Here is a 24,123-nt window from a genome sequence, read left to right on the forward strand (position 1 = left end):
AAACGGTAGAAAAAAACACTAGCCCTTACAGATTTTTTTGAACTGTAAAAACAAAAAACTCTATATTTATTTCTGTGATTTACATTTATTTTATTTGCATTAAAGTGTTTAATGGACATTCATAGCGTCCAACCTCAAACCAACTTTATGCCAATGGATAGCCTAGTTCTAAAAGCTTCACTGGCTTGCTTTACTTCCACAGTCTTAAGCTGCAGATTCTCTCGCGGTAGTAGTACACATGGCCCTATTATGAGTCTGGAGCGTTCGAATGTGCCACATTGCAGTATTATACAGGCTTAAGTATAACCCTAGTGACTACATTTGATGATTCCTCAATCCTCGTGCCACATGCGCTTGGAGCTACTCGCCTCACACGTCAGACCGTTCTGCGTGCCTGCAGCGAGGTCAATGTCCTCTGACAGGCGCGTTCTCGCGAGACTTCGACTATCCTGGACTACAGGACTATTCGTTCAGGGTTACCTGAGAGGACAGGCGCTTGACGGTGAGAAGTTATTCGATATTCATGTACATATTACTTCACATTTAACTTTGTATGTAGAAGTTGATCCTTTACATTTAATAGTAAATATATTTTGCGTACTTTGGATCGCGGAAGTGCTGGGTTTCGCCCAGAAACTGACAACTTGTCAGTCGTTAATTCCTGTAGTACGAATATCTCGCTAATGTTAAAGTCGTTTTGATTAAAGTTCACTTTCCGTTTCGGTTGTCGGCTGCGTTTAGCTTGACACATCACCGATCTGCTTTTGGAATGCTCTATATAACATTTACCATGTTAGCCTGCTCTTAAGTTTAAAAGCCAATTGTATTTTTGACAGACCGGGTAACGTTAGTGCTTGTCTAGCTAGCTAACTAACTTAATTGACTAAAGCTAATATAAGATGCCAGTTGGTTTATACTAGTCAGTTAGAGTACTGACTACTTACTAGTCAGTACTCTTTCAACTAACGTACACCATAACGCTGCATTTATGTGACATGCTTGTATTTTTATCTATTGAATGACGCCTCTGACTTTTGACAACATAAACATAGCGAACTGCCTAACTTACTTAACGTTAGATAGCATTTTTAGATGTGATACGTGCGTTCCGAGCTCTCCTGTGATGGCCATCAATTATTTTTGGATAGGCAGCTACTGGGTTTGATACTGTCAAGTTGTCAAGACTGATGCAAACTATTTTGATCGAGTAGTGACTAGTTAACACAGTGGTGTCTTGGTAGGCAACTCACTGGGTTTGGAGGCGCAGCCCATGTTTCACACTATTTGTTTTTCAGATATAGACCTGACAAGGTAAACATGTCTCATAATGATGAAGGTTATGTGGTGCGTATCCGTGGTTTACCCTGGTCATGCACACAGGAGGAAGTGGCTTCCTTTTTCTCTGGTATGCAAACATTTAAATTGAAAGCATCTTATGTAACGTTCTGTGTGAGTTTGAAGAAAAAGAGATACAATTGTCATTTTCTTTGTTAATTCCAGATTGTGACATTATAGGGAAGGTCAATGGGGTGTGTTTTACCTTCTCCAAAGAGGGAAGGCCGAGTGGAGAGGCATTTCTGGAACTGAAGACATCAGAAGACTTTAAAAGGGCTTTGGCAAAAGATCGCAAATACATGGGTCACCGTTATATCGAAGGTACACTCTTGTCCGTATTTACAGTCACAATGAAACCAAATATATATATACACACACACATACACACACACACACACACACACACACACACACACACATATATATATGTGTGTGTGTGTTTATGTATGTATATATATATATATATATATATATATATATTTTTTTTTTTTTACATTCATGTAGCTGTAATATTTGATCAACACATTTGATAACATCTCCTTTTGGCTCCAGCAACCTGACACTCACATGATTTTGCAGCAATTAGAAATCACAACGAACCAATCATTCCCTGATAAAAAACAAGTATGATTTCAAAAGGCACGAGTTAAATCAGATGAGATGTCTGCACATTTGTACTTATGTTAAAATACAACATATTGTCTGCCTCTTGACCCTTCCCATAGTGTTCAGGTCAAACCGTAGTGAGATGGATTGGGTGCTGAAACGCTCCGGTCCCACAGACTATGACGGCAGCAGTGGTTGTATGTTGCGTCTGAGAGGACTGCCGTTCGGCTGCAGTAAAGAAGAAATTGTACAGTTCTTTTCAGGTACATCTGTTGTTTGACTTCAGCATTTTCTAGACTTGCAGGTATAGCTAGGAAATCTTTTTTGGGTTGTGGTGTTTGAATGTCAGTGGTTCCAGAGAAAGTATATCATGCCATATATATATATAACTATAAAAAAACTAACTATATATATATATATATATATATATATATATATATATATATATATATATATATATATATATATATATATATAGTTAGTTTTTATTTGTATGTACTTTTCTAACTCTCATATTAAACTATTATTAAGCATGTTCTGGTTGTTTTTTTAAATGTTATTTATATGTTGCCAGCATCCTAGAGACAGCTGTGCTATGATTTCTTGATTGATTGTCTTATAATTTCATGGATTCATCCTGGTCTACTCTAGGGATTTCTGTCTACCATAGGGAATGATTTACGGGCTCAATTGGGGGGGGATGTCTTTTCTGCAGATGAGAATGTTGCGGCTCTTTAACATGTCTCCCCATGTGGGGTTATTTGTCCTTGGGTTAAAGGGTTGAAAATCGTGCCAAATGGGATAACATTGCCGATGGACTACCAGGGGAGGAGCACAGGGGAAGCCTTCGTGCAGTTTGCCTCAAAGGAGATAGCAGAAAAGGCTCTGGGGAAACACAAGGAAAGAATAGGGCACAGGTGGGGCCGGCAAGACTGGGCTGGGTGCTAATGCTATCTCTAAATGTGGGGTGGGGGGTCATGCATCTTTCTGCTCTGGAAAAAGATGGTTTGATCATATTATTACACTTGGAATGTTTAATTTTACATTACACTGTCATAAGGGGGCAAAAAATAGGCAATAAGCAGAAATATGATTTCATAATGTCGTTGGGCAACACGTACTGCAGAAACAATGGAGCCTTTTTTTGTAACTCTAATATACTTTTAAGATTATGCTTTGGTCTAAAAATGACCTTTAGATACAGTTAAATTTCAAAAGTTAAGGCCCGTTCACACCAAGAACGAGAGTGGAAAGATCATTCTGAACGTGATTTATATATTGTTTCTCTCATCTTTATCAGTAGCATTATAGTTATCCTTGGTGTGAACGGGTCTGTATAGTACAGGCAGCATTTCAGACACTTATTACTTCTCCCTCTCGACAATACCTGATGATAAATTGTCAGTTATTGTGATGAAATTAGTCACTGGGCCCCAAATACTGTCTCTCCTCTCCTTATTTCTGTTAAACATTCAGCATTCAAGTTCATTAACGCATTGCATTTCAAAATAAACTCAGGTACATAGAGATATTCAAAAGCAGCCGAAATGAAATGCGTGCTTACTACGAAGTACCCCGGAGGATGATGGGACAGAGGCCTAGTCCATATGACAGACCCATAATGGGACGTGGTAGCTTCTTTGGGCCCGGGCCTGGAAGAGGAGGTGCTGTCCTGGACCAGATACGCAGCGGAGGTGGTTACAGTGGGGGTAAGCTATTTTATTCATCTTTTTTAATTAACTCTCACTAGGTTTCGGTGAAGATGGATAGTAACCGATGTTCAAAAGTTTAAGGGTCAGAGTTTTCTTTTATATAAATTTAATTAATACTTTTATTCAGCAAAGTCACATTAAATTGATCAAAAGTGACAGTAAAGACATTTATAATGTTACAAAAAATTTATTTTTCAAATAAATAGTTTTTTTTTCTTTAAAAAATCTGTAAATATAGCAGCGTTTTCACAGAAACATCTGAATGATCGTTCTAAAGGATCATGTGACACTGAACTGCTGAGTAATGCAAATTTTTTTAAAAGTATTTAAAAAAAATGTAAAAGTAATTTTTCAGTGTTACTGTTTTTGATTAGATAAATGCAGTCTTTGTAAGCGTAAGAGACTTTCTGCAAAAACATTTAAACCTACAGTTTTAGGGTCTACAATCTTACAGACCCTACTTTTGAATGGTTATGTATATTTGCTGACAGGAAATTAATATGTGGCTTAGGTATTATTAACGTTTCAGACCTTAGCTATTATTATTGTTTCAGACCTCAAATTAAAGTATTGTCTCTCCTTCAAAAGGATATGGTGGCTTTGACAACTACAATGGCTGTAACAACTACTGCTTTGGTAACGGCATGTTTGAAGAGCGCGTGCGGAGTGATAGAGGAAGAGGAGGAATGGGTGGTCATGGCTACAGCAACGATTCAAACTCAGGCTTTCACAGCGGCCATTTTGTGCACATGAGAGGCCTACCGTTCCGTGCTACAGAGGCAGATATTGCACATGTAAGAAACACCACAGTGTTGTTTCTATATCCTTACAATAGTCTTTACAAATATCTTTACAAAAGTAAAGGTGTTATTGCCCTCATGTAAGTGTTTTTTCCTTTTCAGTTCTTTGCCCCTTTGATCCCTGTGAGGGTGCACATTGATGTAGGACCCAATGGAAAGTCTACAGGAGAGGCAGATGTTGAGTTCAGATCTCATGAAGATGCTGTGTCTGCCATGTCAAAAGACAAGAATCATATGCGTAAGTTGTCTCCAAACCTCTGCCTTAGTCAAATATCATCGCTGTCCATGTGATTGTTTGTTTTTTGCATCTCAATCATCATTGCATCCTCTTTGTAGAGCATCGTTACATTGAGCTTTTCCTGAATTCAACTTCAAGTGGACCGTCTGAGATGGGTTAGTATGACTACGTAGAGTTTATTATGTAATAGTTTTGTTGACATGTATGGATGTTAAGGTGTGAAGAAAACATTCAAATGTTAGTCTTTTGTTTTAGGGCCAGGCCGTGGAGGAGGTTTCTACGGCAACTCTGGTAGCATGGGCTCTCGAGGAAGTGGACTAAGGGGAATGTACTGAGGAATGTTTTCAATACATGCACTTTTCAACCCAAAGTTGAAGCTTCCAGCTTGGATGATCTTTTTGTACGAATATGTTTTCACATGTTCCTATGAAATATGGACAAATATTTTCCAGGCTTGAAGAGTATGAGTGGTTGTGTATATATATATATATATATATATATATATATATATATATATATATATATATATATTGACCTACTACTGTACATTTTACTTATTGAATTTTATATTACATATTCTGTGTTGGTCTAAGATATGCTCTTTGTATGTATTTTGACTCGAAAATTGTTATGAATAGCTTGATTCACAAGTTTTGAGTGCGAGATTGCACTTTTAAAGCAATAACATCATTTTGGATGTTTACTTGTTTTTGCTGCTCAGTAAAATTTCTAATTGAAACCTGTGAAATTTACACATCTATGGAATAAAACCTTTTATTGGTATATTTTATTTGTAACCAGAGAATGTTCATTGAAGGCAACTGTCATGTAAGAATAAAGTGTGCCATCTTGGTTTTGATTAGAGCTAGATTGAACATATGGTAACAATTTATATTATGGTTTCCAGTGCTCAAGAAGATTTGTGTAGCTTATTCGGTTTGTTTTCGAGTTTTTTTTACACTACCGTTTGGGGGGGGGGGGGTCTCTTCTGCTTTTCTTTAATGTAACTTGATTGCTTTAACCCCATTAAGCCGACTATATATTGCCTCCAAATTATCAATGTGAATTTTTGGTGAACAACCTCTTAACAAACTATTACATTTATATTATTGGGAGATACAGTGATAACTAATATTTATATGCATTTTATGTAAGTAGTCTGTATAAAATTGCATTTTTCTTAGTTTGGGTCTCAAAAGTATATTTTTCCTCCTCGAGTTTGAACTTCATATTCTCCTATCATACTATTTAAGCCATAAAAACCTGATGCATCAAATTTGATACTTGATCAAAAAAATGCATATAAAGGTTTAATAAACTTACATTTAAAAATAAATGTTTTTTCTGACTTTTATTACAAATGTCAGGCTTCACCTTCAGCCTGTACCATGATGGTAGTTTCATGGTAGAACAAACTCAGGGTTACAGGATTAGTTTCGAGTTGGCAAAACCAAACCAATCTATTCAGGCTTTGTTGGTATCATGATCATGATCATCAGCTTCCTCTGTCAACTCAGGCTTTGATCCTGAGTTCAGGTGTGACATCAGGAGTGAACAGCCAATCACACGCTGTGGATCAATGGAATTGAGATTCATTTCTCTCCCATAGATTATTACCTGATTGAAAAATATTACGAATTTAAACAGTTACACGGAAAAAAAAGAAAAGAGCTGTCTATGAAAGAGGAAAACTTAAAGAAAAAATATTATACGTCAATGCAAGTTAAAGTCATGAAGTTATTTTAGTTGATATATGGAGAGAATTGAACATTTAAGCTCAGTAAGCTTCTTTTTAATAGCTTTATTGATTTTAAAGCTTATTTGTATGACTTTATATTAGCTGTTTATATTTTAACAAAGTGCCTATTAATGATTTATTAACTAAAATGATAAATGTGTAATTAATTAAGTGTATAATAGTTACATAAATTATTATACACATCAGAAGTGTGTCACTTTACTCACAGCTGACTGTTCCAATTTCAGTTTGAGATCTCTTATCCAGAACATAACCTGCCCTGGAGTAGGTTAGCCGTGGAGCGTAAGTTACTATGGCCAAGAACACAGCTGAAAGCTAAACCACATTAATGGCACCTAAAACCCAGGATTGGCACAAACTACGCTTAAACATATCTGGCTAACCAGCTAAACCATCTTCATGGTATAGGCCCCTAGGTTAAAGTGTCCTAGCTGAATAAAAGTATTAGATTCCTTCAAAAAATAAATAAAATAATTAATAATAATAATTGTACCCTCCCCCAGATTGAACAGTAGTGTGTACTGCCGCAGTAAAATACTAAGGTCCTATAAGATCCATCACACAAGTGGAATTATAATCAACTTTAGTGGTTTAAGGCATATGTACAGTTTCATACATAAATCTCACATTTAAGTTAACAGTTGTATTTAGATTGGTTTTTTGTTGTTGTTTTTTTTTTTAGACAAAAGTTAGCACAAATACTCAAAGTGAGTAGTGTTCCAGTTCTGTACCAATATAAATCTGCAATTGTGAAATAATACAGTATTGCAGACAAGAAACCTGAACACCATATTAAACATTATTTCTGTGCTATTTGACGTGAATCTATCTCAGTCATGCTTGGGTGGCACTGACAACATTTTTACTTGTATACACACACATTGTTTTGCCCATCAAAGGAAATGTCAAATCCCTGTTTATCAGTTTGGCTTGTTATGCAGGCACACATGAATGTATGTATGGTTCTTTCAACTGAATTTGAAATATCAAGAAACGATATCCCTTAAATAACTGCATTTGCTTACTTTTGACTCGTGAGGAATGAAACCTGTTCACCCTTCATATATCAAAAGTATATTTACAATGCATGGGAGTGTTGTACTAATATAAATAATCTAAATCTGTCTACTTGCAGCCCAGATGGAGGGATTCAGTCATTAATCCATTTGTAAAAATCATTTCTTTCACTGGGCACAAACACTGCATTGGCCATCTGCACAAGCGCCGTTAAGTTTGCTCTGTGGCAAAAGGCTTTTTCCTATGTGAAATGTAAACTTCAAACAGAGAAACCGGTGCATCCATTTTGGTCACTTTGACGACGCGGGGCAGTGCAGTGTCCGATTGAAAGCTGATATTGGCCCTTGTGGTGATGTGCTGTCATTTCTATCTTATGTTGCATTGGAGGAGCAGCGCTGGAGGAGCAGAGCGTGGCAGGTGTCGCAGACTCTCACGGGTTTGGGTGAAGCCGGGAGCGGCAGCTCATTATCTGAGCAGGCATTGCAGAAGATCTCCCCACAGTTCCTGCAGTGATGCTGTTCAAACAAAGACAAGAAATAGATCGTGAGAGCTTTCAATTAAAGGGCCAGTAGTCTCTTGGTTTGGATCAGACTCAAAATTAATCATTACAAATGATATTCTGGGAATCATCCAAATATGCTCTGGGGATTTTTTTTTAGTTGTTCATAGGAGAAAAATTCAAAACAATTCAGAAAGCCCACTCACACCAAGGATGATAAATATAAGGCTAAAGCTTTGATAATCATTCAAATTCTATGAGAATAGGGAAGTCCACACTACAATGATATGACACATAGGAACGGCATCATTGGAATCACTTTCAGAACTATTTTTCCAGCTGATGAACGTCAAAACAGTCAGAATCAACCCAACTTGAGCTTGAGCCTTGCTTGTGTTCTTAGTGTGAACAGGCCTTTGGGGTTTCCCATCAAGTCACAATCTAACAGAAGTAGTGACAGATCTTCCATATTGTGACCAGGGCCGTAAGCAGGGTTTTAAAAACAGTGAGGTCTCAAATTTAAGGTAGTTAGGGGGGGTTTGGGGGAATACTCCCCTGATCTACATTTGTGCATTTTTAAGATGTTTGAAGGCCACCCAAAAATTATATTCTATACTTTTACGAATTGAGAAACCATAAGAAAAGCCATAGATCAAAACATAATAATTCATACTTTCTGAACAATGTTGTATAGCTGTATTTTGCAATGTGTTTGTTGTCAAACACAAAAAATGTTTATTTTTACAAAAATATTTTTTAAAAAAATATTTCTTTTTATTATATCAGATAACATTTTAATCTGTCATATACTCATGTTAGACTGTACCCCACCTATGGGGCATGTTGTCACATTTCACTTCCATTCTTTCGAGGTAAATCAAGAAAAAAATTATACACTGTATTAATGAAACAAAACCACATAATTGTACTCGACGTGTGAAATTAATGTGGGAAAAAAAGAAATACTCTGAATCCCAAGTGGATTTACACAAACTGAGACAGACAAAAAGCATTAGGTTGTGCCCCGCTCTCCCTTACACATTCTGTCTAATCTGATGAAAAACAGGTTTCATGAATGTTTCTTTTCCCCTCACACTGACAAAATAGGTGTTACATTAGAAAAAAGACGTTAGTTACATGTATCACTTGAATTATAATTCGATTTTTAATTAAAAACGGAAAAATGTGTCAAATTTGTATCATTATTTTTGCCGGTTGTTAAACATTTCTGTCCTAAAACAGCTGTCAAATATGAAATGTTAAGGTTAGCATTCACACTTTATGTCCGTTTACAGAAGCGTTAAGCTGGAATTCGCACTAAGCATCTTCTGTGAATGTAAAGCCCTGCCTACTTTGATTTGATTGACCATCTCAAATATAATATTTGAGATATAAAGACAAAGACAAACCACTGAGGCAGCTCCGATGAGAAGTTCTTAGTGCCTGGCTATATCCTTGCAACACTAAAGTAGTGTTAATACTATATTAGGCATTTATTTCACAACATTTATTATATACACCTCAGGCAAATACAGAGGTCCGGACCTTGGTGACCTCATAGCTGGCCACGACCACAATCGTGACTTACATTTTAGCGGAATGAAACAGATCATCCTAAATAAAATACAAAAGAAAAGATGGAGAATGGAAACTTGGTTCAAGCCAACAGTTGTTGATTGGATGGAGGCAGATATGAATGTGAAGTTTTAGATGATTGTAAGAAAGGACTGATTTGTGAAAGTAGGCATACATCACCAGAGAAAAGACTGTTTTTCCACTGGAAGCTTTAAGCCTAATTCAGACTGTTAGTCCAAATCTGATTATTGTGCATATCCAATTGAAATCCAAGTGTGAACAGCGGCTACATATTGTCATGTTGTAAATAAGATACTGCATTGCAAGCCCCAATATGTTGCAGTTGTTGTTGTTTTTGGTGTATACATATCAATGCAACATCATTCATAAAACAAAAGAGTGGCATGGGGTGATGGGTCACAAATTCGACTGGAATTTGATAAATAATTTTAGATCAGATTCTAATCAGATAAACAAATATTCAGATTTGTTCTGAAAGTGTGCATTTAGCTTAAGTTAACATTTTGATTACAGATTGGGAGGTAATGTATGAATCATTCACAAGATCTATAACACGGATTTAAAAAACATGAATTTTAATTTCATGACGAGTTCGAGGTTTGCCAACTCAGTCTTTCATTCAAGCGTCATCTAATCCTCATCTGGAAATGTTTTCAAGTGCATTAATCCAATATGGCAATAAATGTCTATATTTAGAGCAGTTGAATTAGTGTGGATGTGTGAGAACTGTCAGCCAGCTGTTGTGTATTACAGTATTGCATTTTGGTTCAGACCTTTCTTCTGGAGATTGAAAATTCCTTCTCACAAAGCTTGCAGTGCGTCGCATCTTTGTCCTTCAGCCAGACCTGTCCACCCTGAAATAAATTCTTTATTAATATGAACATGCGGGACAAATGGACTCATTAAACTTAGATAATTTTCTTACAAAAAAGCAGTGGTGTTTTAAGATTACTCTGCTATACGTATAGCATGGTACATAAACAAACAATGTTTCAATGCAAACCTGAAGTGCCTTGTTGGCTTCTTTTATGTCTTCAATTTTCAACTTTGACCTGAACAAGAAAAATTTGTATATTAGTAAAAGAATAACATGATTTGAAGGCTCCCAAATGACACTGATGTTTAAATCGTACATACTCGCTAAGTTTGCAGCCTAGTTCCTCCAGCGCCTGTTCCTGCTCTTCACAAATTCCCTTTAGCTGCATGTTTTCATCCTGCAACCTGTGAAACTCCTAAAAAGACATCAAGATACATCAGAGCCCAAGACAGGATGTTTGGCATACAGTCAAACAAAGAATCTACAAAGAAGCGTATTTAATGATACGCGCAATTGACCATAATATTCTTCTAAATCGTTAAGATTGGGCATCCAGGGGACGACCCTCCAGTGTTTTTTCTTCTCTGTTAATTAAGGAAAGTTTGCTTCTACATTAGCTCAGCTACAATGTGGTGTACCTCAAGCCTCAGTTTTTGACTCATCTTTACTTTTCAATAAGCAGATCAGTGCTGTTGTCAACTGTAGTTTTTATCACCTGAGATCGATCACTAAAATAAAGCATCTACTTTCCCATACTGACTTGGAAATATTTCATTAAGGTTAGACTATTGCAGCTCATTGTATATTGGTCTGCCCCAGCATCCAGGAAGTTAACAGGGTTAAAGGGGTGATGAATTGAGAAATCAACTTTCCCTTGAGCTTTTGATGTATAAAAGATCATGGTAATATAAGACTATCCTGTAAGTTTCAGAGCTGAAAACTTCCTTGTTAGTCAAAGAAAAGCTTTTATAGACACCAGGCCCAGAAACCGATCGTGTTCACATCCTGACATCATCGACTGACGAAACACAGCCTCTACTGAATAATAAGCAGGTGTAATTCAGTAGCTCACCCACTCATCGGATCACGCTAGCCAGCAGCAATAAACATACCGAAGAATATAGCAAGATATTGCGCTATTCCTGGTTGTGGAAGAACCTACAGTCTATGTGTAGAACAAAGTTGCTGCATAAGCTTCCTTCGAATCCTTATATTAGGAATGTGTGGTTGAACTTTATTTTTAAGTTCCAGCTGACGTGGGGAAGAAATGGTGTTCGCTTCATTTCACTGCGTGATCGTTTGTAAACAAATCTCACAATGCTATTCTTCTATATCCAACAGGAAGAATGGGGCAACACACTTATGTGAGTAAAACGTGTTTTTTATATGTAATAGCATTGCTAAAGATCGTTTTGCTTATGTGTACGTGTCTAACAGAACATACCTTTAGCACACTGGACTCAGACATGTATGGGCCAGGGTTCGCAAAGCACAACGTCCCGGGCAGGCCGATGAATCTCATTATAATCCTTTCTGTTGGTCACTCTCTCTGGACTTGACATTTGAAGGGCGCGCGTATGTGTATGTTGTGTGGTTCGCGCTTATATCGAACGATCGTGCGGGCTACGTAATAGAAAAATAATAGTCCAATCAATCGCAGGTGGGTGAGAAATAAATCATTGTCTTGGTTTGATAAAGACGTACTTGAAAATTCCGGTTGCCGCTTTCAAAACTGAAATGAAATATGCAAATCATATCCAATCCTAGATGTGGGTGTTTACTTCTAAGTCTCCAGTGCAGCACGCCCATCAAAACCCAGCATTTTGGAGAGAGCCTCAAAACCAGTGTTGAATTTTTTTTTCTTATTACTTATTAGTTATGATATTTTTGAATGTAAAAACCACACAAACGTCATTAGTTGAACTCAGACAACAGTATCAAAAATAAAAAAGCCAGTTCATGACACCTTTAAGAAAGAGGAAAGATTTGCCCAGTTTTAGCATCCCTACACTGGCTCCTGGTGAAATTCAGGGCATTATTTGGTCTAAAATAATGAAATAGTCTTTTTTCTGTGGCTTTCAAATACATTACCAAGTGTGTTTTGAGGCTGATAACATATACAATGTTGAATTTAAATGTTTTGATAGTTCATTATTATTATTTTGTTATTTTACTATTTTTTAATTATTGTTTGATCTGTAAAGCACTTTGGGTCAACTTTTGTGTTTTTAAATGTGCTATCGAAATAAAGGTTGACGACGCATATTGGCCCTCATACAGATTTATTTTGGACTTAATGGATACAAGATTCATCTCTCTCATCATTATTGAGCAAATAGCAATCCATCTTACTTTTTTGAGTCCGTTGATCTGCTGTGCTTCAGCAGCGAGTTGGGTGATGGTCTCTCGTTCTCTTTCTAATTCATTCTCTAACGTCTGCCGCCAATCCCTCTCTATTTTCAAGTCAGTTTCCAGCTGCATCCTAAACAAAAAGAATCTATTAAAATCCCCTTCAACATCTAAATAAATGAGACAGTGGTTAATTCTAGTTCAAAATGAGGCGCATGAACAAACATACATTTGCTTCTCTCTCTGGACTATCTGCTTTTGGAGACTGTCAGCTTTGTTCGTGAAGTCCTGCTTGAATTTGCGCACCCCGTCTTCGGCACTGGCACGTTCCCTCTCGGCATCCTGCAATCTGGTGTAATTCAAACCAACTGGGTAAAACTACGGTTCTGAATGTAATGGAATGGGAGGGAATGTATTGGAACAACAAAAATAAAAAAATAAAAAGATGGCCATAATTCAACAGCCACAATAGAGCGGGAACAAAAACAGAGCCAAATGACAGAAATGTTGCGCTGAAAAGCCAGAAAGTTGAAATGAGTTTGAAATCTCAGAAGGGAAAGTCTGTTCACTTTGCGGCCATAATTGCAACAGCTACGAGAAGCTATTACTGGCATACAAGACAAAGTCCTATCTATTTAAATGGGGAATCCTGGAATCTCAAAAACTGCCTGTATCCAATAAAAAACAACTACTCAAGTAGCTAGTTAGTTCGAATCATATACAGTCTATATTACAACAATACAATAACATGTTCATATTTAGATAGATATTGAATTTAAATTATTATTATTATCATCATAACTACATTTCTTTGCAACAAACACGGAAGAGACAAGCATTATTTCTGACATTTGTAGCCCAAAAATCATTGCACATTCTTTGCTTTGTCTAACAATCCAAAATGTTAATATTATACAATATCAAAATAAAGTGAACCTGCAGAGTATTGCGAAATGTAGTGTTTTGGGTTGTATGTAAATTTAGGAATAATCTCTTTTTGGCAAATCTAGAGATTAACTCTGGGTTAGTTTTTGGTTGGCCAGTTCATTGTCCAAAAGACTTGTGTTCGGTGATACAAGTTTGGTAATTCATATGGCACAGTAAACCAAAAGAAGAACATTGTTGTCCTGACTCTTATTTGTGTTATTTGAACAGTATTAAAAGGTTTTTCCTAAGTTTAATACAGAAGGCGTTCTGGTGGAAGCTGGATATTTTACTTGATAGTGTGTTAAATATGGATATTTTTCTTATCAAAACACATTGATTCACTTCAAATATTTGTCCGAATATTACTAGTAATGTCATACTTTGTAGTGGCGTAATAATGTTTGGTTGTAAAAAAAATTATTACCTGAACGAATTGAAATTGAAGGTAGCTTGTTCACATACAGCAGACATAGATCAGTTCAACCAATAAAGATGTTCCTCGCTGGCAAAACAATAGGATGCATTTGCAGATTTACTTTCAATTGACGGTAATGTTCGGTCTATGGCCACTTCATCCAAGCTCTTGATGTTCTAACATTTCCTGTTACGACTGAGTAAGAAACGATTTAGTGCGAGCAGGGAACTGAACAAATTATTCAAACTGATTTGCGAACCAATTCAGACAGTTTTGACAACTTGGTTGATAAAGTCCTTGAAGAGAATCAACTCAAAATAGTGATTCATTTGTGAATGGGGCATCGCTCATGCCCTAGAAAAAGAGATAACGTATTTCTTAACATGTATTGCATTAAACTAAAGTAACGAGACGAAAGGCACGTCGCCATGTGTAACGAAGTAAAAGTACAATTTTTTCATTTGAAATTTACTTGAGTTTAAGTAAAAGTAAACACATTTTAATCTACTTTTAAAAGTAAATTTTTTCTAAAAATATACTCAAGTAAATGTAACAAAGTAAATTTACTTTGTTACTACCCACCTCTGAGCACGAGTCTCGGGTTTCTATGGGAACCCGGAGCTTCTAACGGCAGCTGCAGTGATGCAATCAGCGATTGGCTCTTTAACCACATTTACCATATTGTGCAGTTTCTCCCATTCTAGGTAATAGGAGTGAACTGTCTTTTAACTTTTTTTGACAAATAATTCACAGTAAACCGTTACAAATAGTTGAAAACATCAAATTTATTGAAGACTATGATAAAAGCCATGTCATATTTGTGGTTTCTTTGTTAAATGTTACAGGTAAATAATTATGCTATAGAACCACAAAAAAGATTTGCTTATTAAATAGTATGTGGAAAACAGTTATCATCATCAAATAAAACTTAAAACGGCTAGCGAAAACGATCAACTTGTCACTTTTTAAGAACACTGCATATCGCCACACAACTAGTGTCAAGTAACAAAGAGCAAATTTGTCTAAATATCAGAAGGAAATATCTTTGACGAGTTTGTATTGGTGCTCAGTATCTGTGCTAGCGCATTTTACAAACGACATAGCGAGAGTTCTTGTCTGGCTGAGTAGGTCTTTGTCGCTATTTGTTGATTGAGGAAAATCATGGAATTAGAGGAAGGGAGATGATGACAAAAAAGAAATGAAAAGGGGAACAAAAAGGGAAAGAGGATGTAAATATCAGTGAATTTCAAATTCATCTCAAAGCTTAAGAACTTTTTAAGCAGTGCAGTCATAAAACATCAGAAATACGATGGCGATAAATCAACGGATAAGAAGGGAAGGATGATTTATGTGGACAGAGAAGTTGACATGACAGCACCACGTCACCACACGAAAATAACAGATGCTAAAGGATGAGCGGTTAGATGAGAGAAAGCCATTCAATGAGCCTTCAAGTCAAGCATGCAAAGTCCACAGCATGCTATCGGGTATCTAGACACTTCCAGACACTCTGAAAACCAGTTCCACTGATGAAACAAAAGCACTGATGGATCTGACACCATCAATGCACACTAATTTGATTTAGTCTGTAAAAGCAGATATCATATCCTGAAATGCATTTACACTGGTATGCTACTGTTCAAACGTTTGGTGTCTGTAAGATTTTTTAAAATAATACGTTTTATAAGTAGACTCTTATGCTCATCAAGGCCGCATTTATTTGATCAAAAATGCAGTAAAAGCTGTAATATTGTGAAATATTATTACAATTTAAAATAACTTATTTTAATATATTTTAAAATGCATTTTATTCCTGTGATGGCAAAGCTGAATTTTCAACTGCCATTACTCCAGTTTTCAGCATCACATGAAATCATTCTTGTTTTTTTTGTGGAAATATTATGAATGTCTTTACTGTCACTTTTGATCAATTTAATGTGTCCTTGCTGAATAAAAGTCTTTCAAAACACACACAAAAAACAATCTTACTGGCCCCAAACTTCTGATCAGTAGTATATATTCTATTATCTGCAATCTGCAAATAAAACATTCCTTAAACTTTGAACTGACCACAGATATTTTAGATAAAAGTTTTTATATACATTGTATTAACGCAAGGTTAGAAATAAACAGCCTAAACAAAGCATTTGAAACACTCAAAAACGATTGAAATTGCTCTGAATGCACTTCAGGAATACGATGACTAAACGTTATGCTTCCACATGATAAAATTAGGAACTGCTTCTTACCTTTGCTCTAGTTGTTTCATGGTTGCCGTTATCTGATTGGTCTTCTCCTCCAACCGTGCGATCATGTCATTTTTTTGTCTCATGCTGTCATCTGAAGACTGTTGATGATTATAAATAGCTCGATTAAAACATATTTTAACCACAAACTGAAAAGATCTCTTAATAAAATACGTTTTACCTGCATTTTTTGGTACATCTCCACATTGATGGCTTTAACTTCATCTAACTGATGTCGAAGTCCAATCAGAGTGTCTTGTTTTTCATGGATGTCCTTTTCTAACAGTTTCATGGCCATCTCCATCTCCTGTTTCATGCTCACCTGCACAACCAGCTCGTTCTCCACATCCTTGAGCACAAAGATACATTCAAAAACAGGTTTGACCTCTTTCAAGTGCCACTGCAGAGTCAGAACAGCAGGTACATTTAGCTATAAACACAGACCTGTCTGAGCTGACATTCCTCTTTGAGTTGCCGTCTTGCCTCATTGTACATTTCATCCAGGCCCTGCCTTGACTGCTTGTACGTATCCAGCTCACAGTTCAAATCTCCTTCAGCAAGCTGAACAGAGAGTATATAGTCAACATAGTGTAGGGTTTGCACTTTGATTTAAAACTTTTTTTTTTTTTTGAAAATCTTAACATTATGCAGATAATATTTTACACACATTTATAATATTCTCCATTTAAAACATTGCAGATACTTTTGTGTAATGACCTATACAGAGCTCTGAAATAGGTTTAATACAGCAATTATGTTGAAATGAGATCAATCAAAAACAGGGTTGGCATAGTGTGAAAAACACAGAAATCATACATTTGTGGCTGACTGACTAACATTTATTTATCGATCTCTTTACTAAATAATTACTTATAACTGATATAGATGTGAGAGTAAATTATTGAAGAAAACATGATGTTAATCGAGAAGCTTTTGTTTACGGACTAGAAGCATCTCCCGTTAAACTGTACAATTGACTGGTAAGAAATCAATGTATTGATTTCCTATTTTTAAGTCAAATAATTGTTTATTCATTTTTAATGTCATATTTTATCAATTTCATATTTTAAAAAACATAGATTGTGTTGAAGTCGTTATTTGGTGCTGAAGAAATATAAAATCTGGGTACTCCTGGTCTGGTGAAATATAGTAAATCTTACATTTTAATGGACAATTTTGTGTTGGATGATTATTGACGTACAGCAGGGTTAAGAGGTTAGGGGAATGTTAGAATAATATTACAGCAACGTTAAAATAACATTAAAATAATGTTCTACAAACCAAACACAAACATTCTATTTCTGTTAAGAAAAGTTTATCGGATAACCAAATCCTTAAAAAAAAAAGACCATTTTGGGAACCAAAAACTAACGTTCCGGGAACCAAAAATTGTTAGCTGGGTAAAAACGGAATATTAATCAATATACATTGTATATGAATTTAAATATTAAAACATATTTGTGCGCATTAAGTATTCTCTGCCTTTCTGAATGGCATAGTAGCAGATGCACGCTGTATACAATATCTATACAAATATTTAAAAAACATACAATTCAACAATACCTCAAGACGCTGTTGTGCTTTCATAAGAATTACAGAATTTTCTGTTCTGAGTTGGTGGTTCTCTTCCTGTAGTTTAATTATGTTGTTTTTTGCTATTGCCAACTGTATTAAATAAAGATGACAACAAATAGTAAGTATTGCATATTTCTATTTAACATATCAGACTCTTTTTTTGGGAAATCTAACAGTACCTCTTCAATGAGTTTGGAGTTGGATTTTTCTAACGACTCCACACGTCCTTGTAACCCTTGAACTGTAGAACTTAAAAAACAAAGTTTTAAAATTTCATTAGCTCTAGGTTGTACTTTGGTAAAATGGATTAATCTGTTAAAAAGAAAAACGGCAATTATCACTCATCTTAAATACAGTATATCACAAAAGATTTAGAAAGAGCATGAACTTACTTCAGCTGCCTATTTAATTCTTCGACATAATTCTTCTGATCTAAAATAGCTGCAATTTGTCCATTTCTATTAAAAAAATATTTATCATGGTTATTCATACAGAACAATACATAATGGTTTTTATAATGATTTAATGTAATAAATTAATCACACTTTTATTCAACTTAAATGTCCCTTCACATTAAAGTGTGTTGTCTACCAAGTATAATTGTTTACCTTTCTTCACTTCTATAGTCATCGATGTCATTCTTCAAGTACATAGAGAAGTCTATTACACCAACCTGTGGATTCCAATTCAAGGCCTTAATATTTCTCAAACAGAAGCTAGACGGCAGGTTATTAAAATGGCCAATATACAATCTTCATACTTGTGTATCGAGGTCCTCGCCTTTCACACATAAGTTAGCATCTATGACGTTGAGTCCCACCAGGAGACCGACGATGACGGCTCCCTCCTCTTCCAGCATCACTGCTGAGTTCTCATAGAACTCACTGAATACACACACACACACACACATAATGATTTTTATCATTGGTTATAAGTGTCAAAACAAAAAATACAGATCGATTCTGTAGATAGATAAAGACAAATGTCTATGATCTAAATTCTGTCTCCATTTATTGATAATCTGAAAACAAACCTCTAAAGAATACACATGGTCAATTAAAACTATAATTCCCCTTGGCACATATTGATCATGTGTTGTTTTTCCATTGTAAAAAAAAAGTATTATGTAGTATTTGTGTTCCTATTACACACTATTATATTACATTTGATATTATGATGACATTTAACTGTGTATTACTTTTTCATATTTTTTAAAGTTCTGACAGAATTCTCAAAGGGATTTTATTTATCGTAATATTTATTCTTGTCTTTTAATAGAGTGTTTGATGTATTTTGTGGGCAGAGCCTATCAGGAGGCAGAAAATGTCAGTTCTGCAGTGGCAGTCTATGGAAGCCACTGAAAGTAAAAAAAAAAGTGATAATTTTGAGTTTATATCTCATTATTCTGACTTTTTTCCTCTTGCAATTGCAAGTTTATATTTCACAAATTCTGAATAAGTATAGCAAGATATATTCTGCTTTTTTCCTCCTCAGAAAATCAAATTTATATCCTGCAAATCCTCAAAATCGTGATATAAACTCACAATTGTGAGATATAAAGTTCGAATTGGGAGATATAAACTTGCAATTGCGTGAAAAAAAAGTTACAGGTTTAAAAATTATTTTGTGCTTTAAATGTAGGGCTACATATTACATAACTGCATATTATGTAGACCTATTTATTTAATCAAATTCATGCTTTAATAATAGGGCAATAGTCACAGTTTTTATCAGTCCAGTCTGTCCGTAAACCATAAACGTCTGCGTTTAGCTTCAACCACAGTACTCTGTCAAAATTAAGACCATCTTTTTTTATTTATGATTCTGACATCCAAAGGTGCACAATTTTCTCTTATTTTGTGAATATTGCACATAGTATCCATGTATATATACACTTTTATTCAGCAAGGATGCATTAAATGTATTAATTGCAACATTTTTTTACAATGTTACAAAAGTTTTCATCTCAAATAAAAGTTGTCCTTTTGAATGTTCTATTCATCAACAAATACTGAAAGAAAAGTCTTATGGTTTTCACAACAACACTAAGCAGCACTACTGTTTTCAGCTTTTATTAGCTACATGTGATGCACACCCTCTAGCGAGCACAGTTCACTAAACTCATTCGCTTAGCAGGAAACACAGAACTAGTTTGTCTCAGACATCTTATCACTTCTCTAATCACCAATTATCCACTGCAACTATTGTGACAAAGGACCAAAAAAAATAATTAAGGGTACTGAAAGGGAACTAACTAACCTAAGTATATCTTTCCTGGTGATGAGGAGACGGAGGTAATCTGCCAATTTCTTCTGCATCAGCGCCAGTCTCAGCCATGCCCTGGCTCTGCCCAGAGGCGTCCTAACAAACACATACAACCATTTTCAGAATAAGTAGACAGATAGATAGATAGAAAGACAGACAGACAGTGATATGCATGACTGTGGAAATAGGCTTAACTTGCAGTTGCAAGTTTCAGTTTTATCAAGGAACTAGAACTGAAATTTGCACTTCCCTATTTTGAATAGAACATCTTAGTGTACGTGATGAGTGTGAGAAGTGTGTGTGAGAAACCATGCGTATATTTATAATATAGTAGACTTGATTGATAGTGGACCTGCTTATGTATTAGAGAGATTCATTTAGACAAAATTAAAACATTGCAGATTTGTGCAAACATACTTAAGACCAGGAAGGTCCCGTACACTGGCTGCGATTTCGCCTGCTTCTGGGCACAGCTTCTCAACCATCTCCAGAGGCCCCCACAACGACTTGTTGTAACCAAGAAACGATTTCTTCACTGGGAGATGAAGACCAACATGCTTGTTAAACAACTCAAGGGTACGATCTGGCATACATAGCATGCAAAAACTTTAATCAAACACCATTCCTAACAGTATTTAAATTTTGTGGCAGAACTGGCTCACTGGACAAGAACTTCAGGTGATCTGACAGCTGAGAATGAGTAAAAATAGGCATTTCCTCATTTTCTTTTCCTTTTATAAAGTTACATGGCATAACAGTTGCTGTCTGGCCTAACACAAACATAGGCCTATGTAAATATATATGAGATATTGATAACTGAGAATATTTTACAATGAATACTACAAACAACATATAGGGACTTTAAATGAGAACTGGTTAACAGATGGTTCTCTGTGGCTGGCTGTCTGATGATGGTTGAACATACCTTTGAGACCGTGCTTCAGGCAGTGCTCCATGACAACAAAAAACTGTTGCAGAGGCGGATAGTCAGAGTCCAGAGTTCGTCCGAAGCTCAGAGCTGACTCGATCAGGCCTTTGATGCTAAGCTTAGCCATATTAAGTAAGTTTGCTCGTTCCATTGCCATAGGATCTCGAAAAGCTAGAAGACACAGGCCACAGAAAAACATATATCATACCAAAAATGACATCAAGAAAAACATTTAAAACAAAAAAACAACAACATCACACTAAACTCATCACAGCACTTCAACCTCTGGCTGTTTTCCTAGGACTAACATGTGACCACACTGCTGAGTTTAAATTTTAACAAACCCTTAAGTGTTTAACTGGTGTTGAGTGTCCATAACAGAAGCACTGTTAAAAAAGCAGTATGTTTTATGTTTTGTTTTTACTACACAAATTAAATAAAATTGTATACTTATCAGTTTGACTGATCAGTTAGTGATACATTGGACCCTGTTTAAACCATCAGGCTAATCAATAATTCATATGCAAACATATTCAGACAGGTTATGTCTAACAAGCATGATGACATTGGTAATCTACTTCCCACTAAATGGTGTTGGTTCCCATTGCCACTTTATATGATAAAAGAGAATTAAGCTTTATATATAACATTTAAAATAATTTAAATAAAAATATATAATTTATCCTCTGTTTAATAACCTCTTATTATTTTATTATTATTATATCCATTCACTATCAGTTAGGCTATTTGACATTGTTCCTGGGAGGGGAACAAATGCCAGTCATGACAAATCAACAGCATACTGATTTGGACTGACATGCCTAAAAAACATTCTTCATAACAACTGTATGAATGACCTGATGCTTAGTATTGTAAAACACCCAGATTTATTATGCACAAATGAATACAAACCAATAAGGCACTCTTCATGACATCATGCCATTATGACATCATTCCGACAATGATGTATGGCAAGCCAATTTAACGTTACTACCTAAAACAAACTATTTATCTTTTTTGTTTGACAATACACATGGAAATTTGACTAATCTTTGACGCCATTGCGAAAAGCAACGCAAAGTTGAACATGTTGTAGATTTATGTAGCAAATGGGAATAATTCGAATTATTGACTATATATATACAAATGTCTTTGTTCAATGTAATTAAAGCAACATTTTTTTAATAATGGAAGAATATGTAAAAATATGGTATTTGGGGTAAAAATACCATACTACCTGCTGTTGGGGCTAAAGGCACAATAATTAACATGATAAATAAATAAACAGCTGGATGACTTTTTTCTATTTGTTGACATGACATAGTTCACTTCAGATAATAAATAAAATATCTTAAGTTGGGTGTCCACCTTAAGAGATAATCTCCATTTTTTTAATGAAACCATTACATTAAAAAAATATGTGATTATATGTGATTTTGATCATTATATATATATATACTTTTTACTTTTTAAAAAAATGTTGTTTCAGTGTTTTGTAGTATATTGAACAAAAATAATTTAATTTACACAAAAAAACTTAGCTAAAGTGATTGCAGGTTTCGAACAATTGCAGTATAACTGCAATGGTAATAATGACAACTAACTGGATTTAATTAGTATAGTATATTATTTATTAGTCAATAAAAACAAGAACCTAAATAAATTATTGTTTTCCTCTTCTAGATAGTTTTCAGCATTAAATATTACAATGGCTTGCCATACACGTAGTCTACATCTAAACGGACTTTATGTCATCCATAACCTACCCTTGGCACCCCATTCTTCTGAAAAAGGCGCTGTTTTAGGCTCTATCACTTTGGGCAGGACGTGAATGCCACCCGAAAAGTTTCTGACGCTTTTCTGGCTAAAGCGAATATGGGCGCCTGCCATCTCCCGTCTCCAGATTTCATGGCAGCGCAGCTTGCTTTCTCACCAGCCGATTTATCCTCCTGCAATCTGAGGATACCGAACACTTGGGCTCTCTCTTTGTTGCTCTCCGCTTCCGCCAACACAAGGTCCTGTTCTGCAGGTGTCGCCATCGTTAAAGTAAATAATCATACGGTTTAGGATAATGCTTCGCCTAACAACCACGGCGGTGATGTGTTGAGCGGCATTGATAAACAGTTAACGACGGAATTCAAGCGCTTTCCCATGTGATGTTGCTTGTCAACGCCCCAAAAGCGACGTATATTTTCCATTCATATGGTCATCATATCTTTGGAGAACAAATGGTTAGAATGTATATTTGTTTACACCCGAGCACTCCAGCACGATCCGTCTGCAGCAAAGGGGTGGTGTCATAACATTAAAAAACGTAGGCTAATTCAGTAGAAGAGTATGGATATACTACCCTCTACCGCTTATATGGAACATTGTCCTGGAAAATTGTGACGTAATCAAATAATATTTATTTAATTATTAGCCTGTTTGTCGTAATGGGAGTATTAATAAAATTGTTGTCGCTTTCGTGAAGAATGAAGAAACAAAAATGTTTTTGTCCACTTCCATGCACTTTCTTCAAAGACAAAATTAGCCTACTTAAATTAAAATAATTCTCAGTTTTGTTAGCACGCATATTTAAATAAATAATACACTTTTCGCCTTTTATAGCCTATGACATATAGTAAGCTATGTGAAAAACGTTGGCCATAAGAGTATTTGATGCGTTCCATTTGTCCTCAGAGCTGGAAAGTTTCTCATTCCCAGTAAGAACTTTTAACTGGAACACCCCCTCAAGTTGGAGTTGTGACTGAGAAACTCAGGAGGCTAGCAATCACCCCAGCTTCAGAATCCAATATGGCTGCTCAGAGCATCGACCATAGTTAAACAGTAGTAGGCTAATATATTGTTTACAGCACTTCTTTTTGTCTGTCTCAATAAACTCAGTGGTGCACTGCACACTGTACTATCCATCTGCTAATAATAAAACTAATAATCTGGACATAGATTATTCTTGCATTCTGTGGAAAATGATGTAGGCTATTGTTGTTTAATATTGTATAATTAATGTATTTCTTTTCCAAAAGAGCATGAACAACA

General features: G+C 35.6%; 2 protein-coding genes across 6 annotated transcripts; one reads left to right on the plus strand and one right to left on the minus strand.

Moving 5' to 3' along the window:
- Positions 1–364: 364 nt before the first annotated feature.
- Positions 365–5,175, plus strand: hnrnph3 (heterogeneous nuclear ribonucleoprotein H3 (2H9)). 5 transcript variants are annotated; one of them, XM_067421585.1, is made up of 10 exons: positions 365–502; positions 1,296–1,405; positions 1,501–1,656; positions 2,061–2,204; positions 2,720–2,858; positions 3,460–3,650; positions 4,242–4,447; positions 4,556–4,691; positions 4,790–4,846; positions 4,947–5,174. In XM_067421585.1, the coding sequence occupies exons 2-10, from the start codon at positions 1,318–1,320 to the stop codon at positions 5,024–5,026; spliced, it is 1,197 nt and encodes a 398-aa protein (XP_067277686.1). In that variant the 5' UTR covers positions 365–502; positions 1,296–1,317; the 3' UTR covers positions 5,027–5,174. The 5 variants fall into 5 exon arrangements, with proteins under 5 accessions (XP_067277686.1, XP_067277688.1, XP_067277689.1 ...); XM_067421587.1 differs by having other exon boundaries at positions 1,516–1,656; XM_067421588.1 differs by having other exon boundaries at positions 446–502; positions 1,302–1,405; positions 1,516–1,656; positions 4,947–5,175.
- Positions 5,176–7,016: 1,841 nt separating this feature from the next.
- Positions 7,017–23,409, minus strand: rufy2 (RUN and FYVE domain containing 2). The gene is given in 19 exon segments (XM_067420931.1): positions 7,017–7,982; positions 10,336–10,416; positions 10,566–10,614; positions 10,700–10,794; positions 12,732–12,861; positions 12,958–13,077; positions 16,320–16,417; positions 16,498–16,665; positions 16,761–16,877; positions 17,880–17,981; positions 18,071–18,140; positions 18,284–18,349; positions 18,500–18,564; positions 18,652–18,775; positions 20,151–20,252; positions 20,574–20,691; positions 21,082–21,255; positions 22,851–22,928; positions 22,931–23,409. Coding segments are annotated over 19 exon segments (2,094 nt in total). The 5' UTR covers positions 23,124–23,409; the 3' UTR covers positions 7,017–7,838.
- Positions 23,410–24,123: the final 714 nt, after the last annotated feature.

This window comes from Pseudorasbora parva, chromosome 17 (assembly GCF_024679245.1).
Source record: "Pseudorasbora parva isolate DD20220531a chromosome 17, ASM2467924v1, whole genome shotgun sequence".
Taxonomy (NCBI): Eukaryota; Metazoa; Chordata; class Actinopteri; order Cypriniformes; family Gobionidae; genus Pseudorasbora; species Pseudorasbora parva.

Bases quoted from the DNA above. Each gene is read 5' to 3' on its own strand.
- hnrnph3 (XM_067421585.1), top strand. From the start codon at position 1,318: ATGTCTCATAATGATGAAGGTTATGTGGTGCGTATCCGTGGTTTACCC. The intron at 3,651-4,241 runs GTAAGCTATTTT...CTCCTTCAAAAG, and splicing joins CGGAGGTGGTTACAGTGGGG to GATATGGTGGCTTTGACAAC. The intron at 4,847-4,946 runs GTTAGTATGACT...CTTTTGTTTTAG, and splicing joins AAGTGGACCGTCTGAGATGG to GGCCAGGCCGTGGAGGAGGT.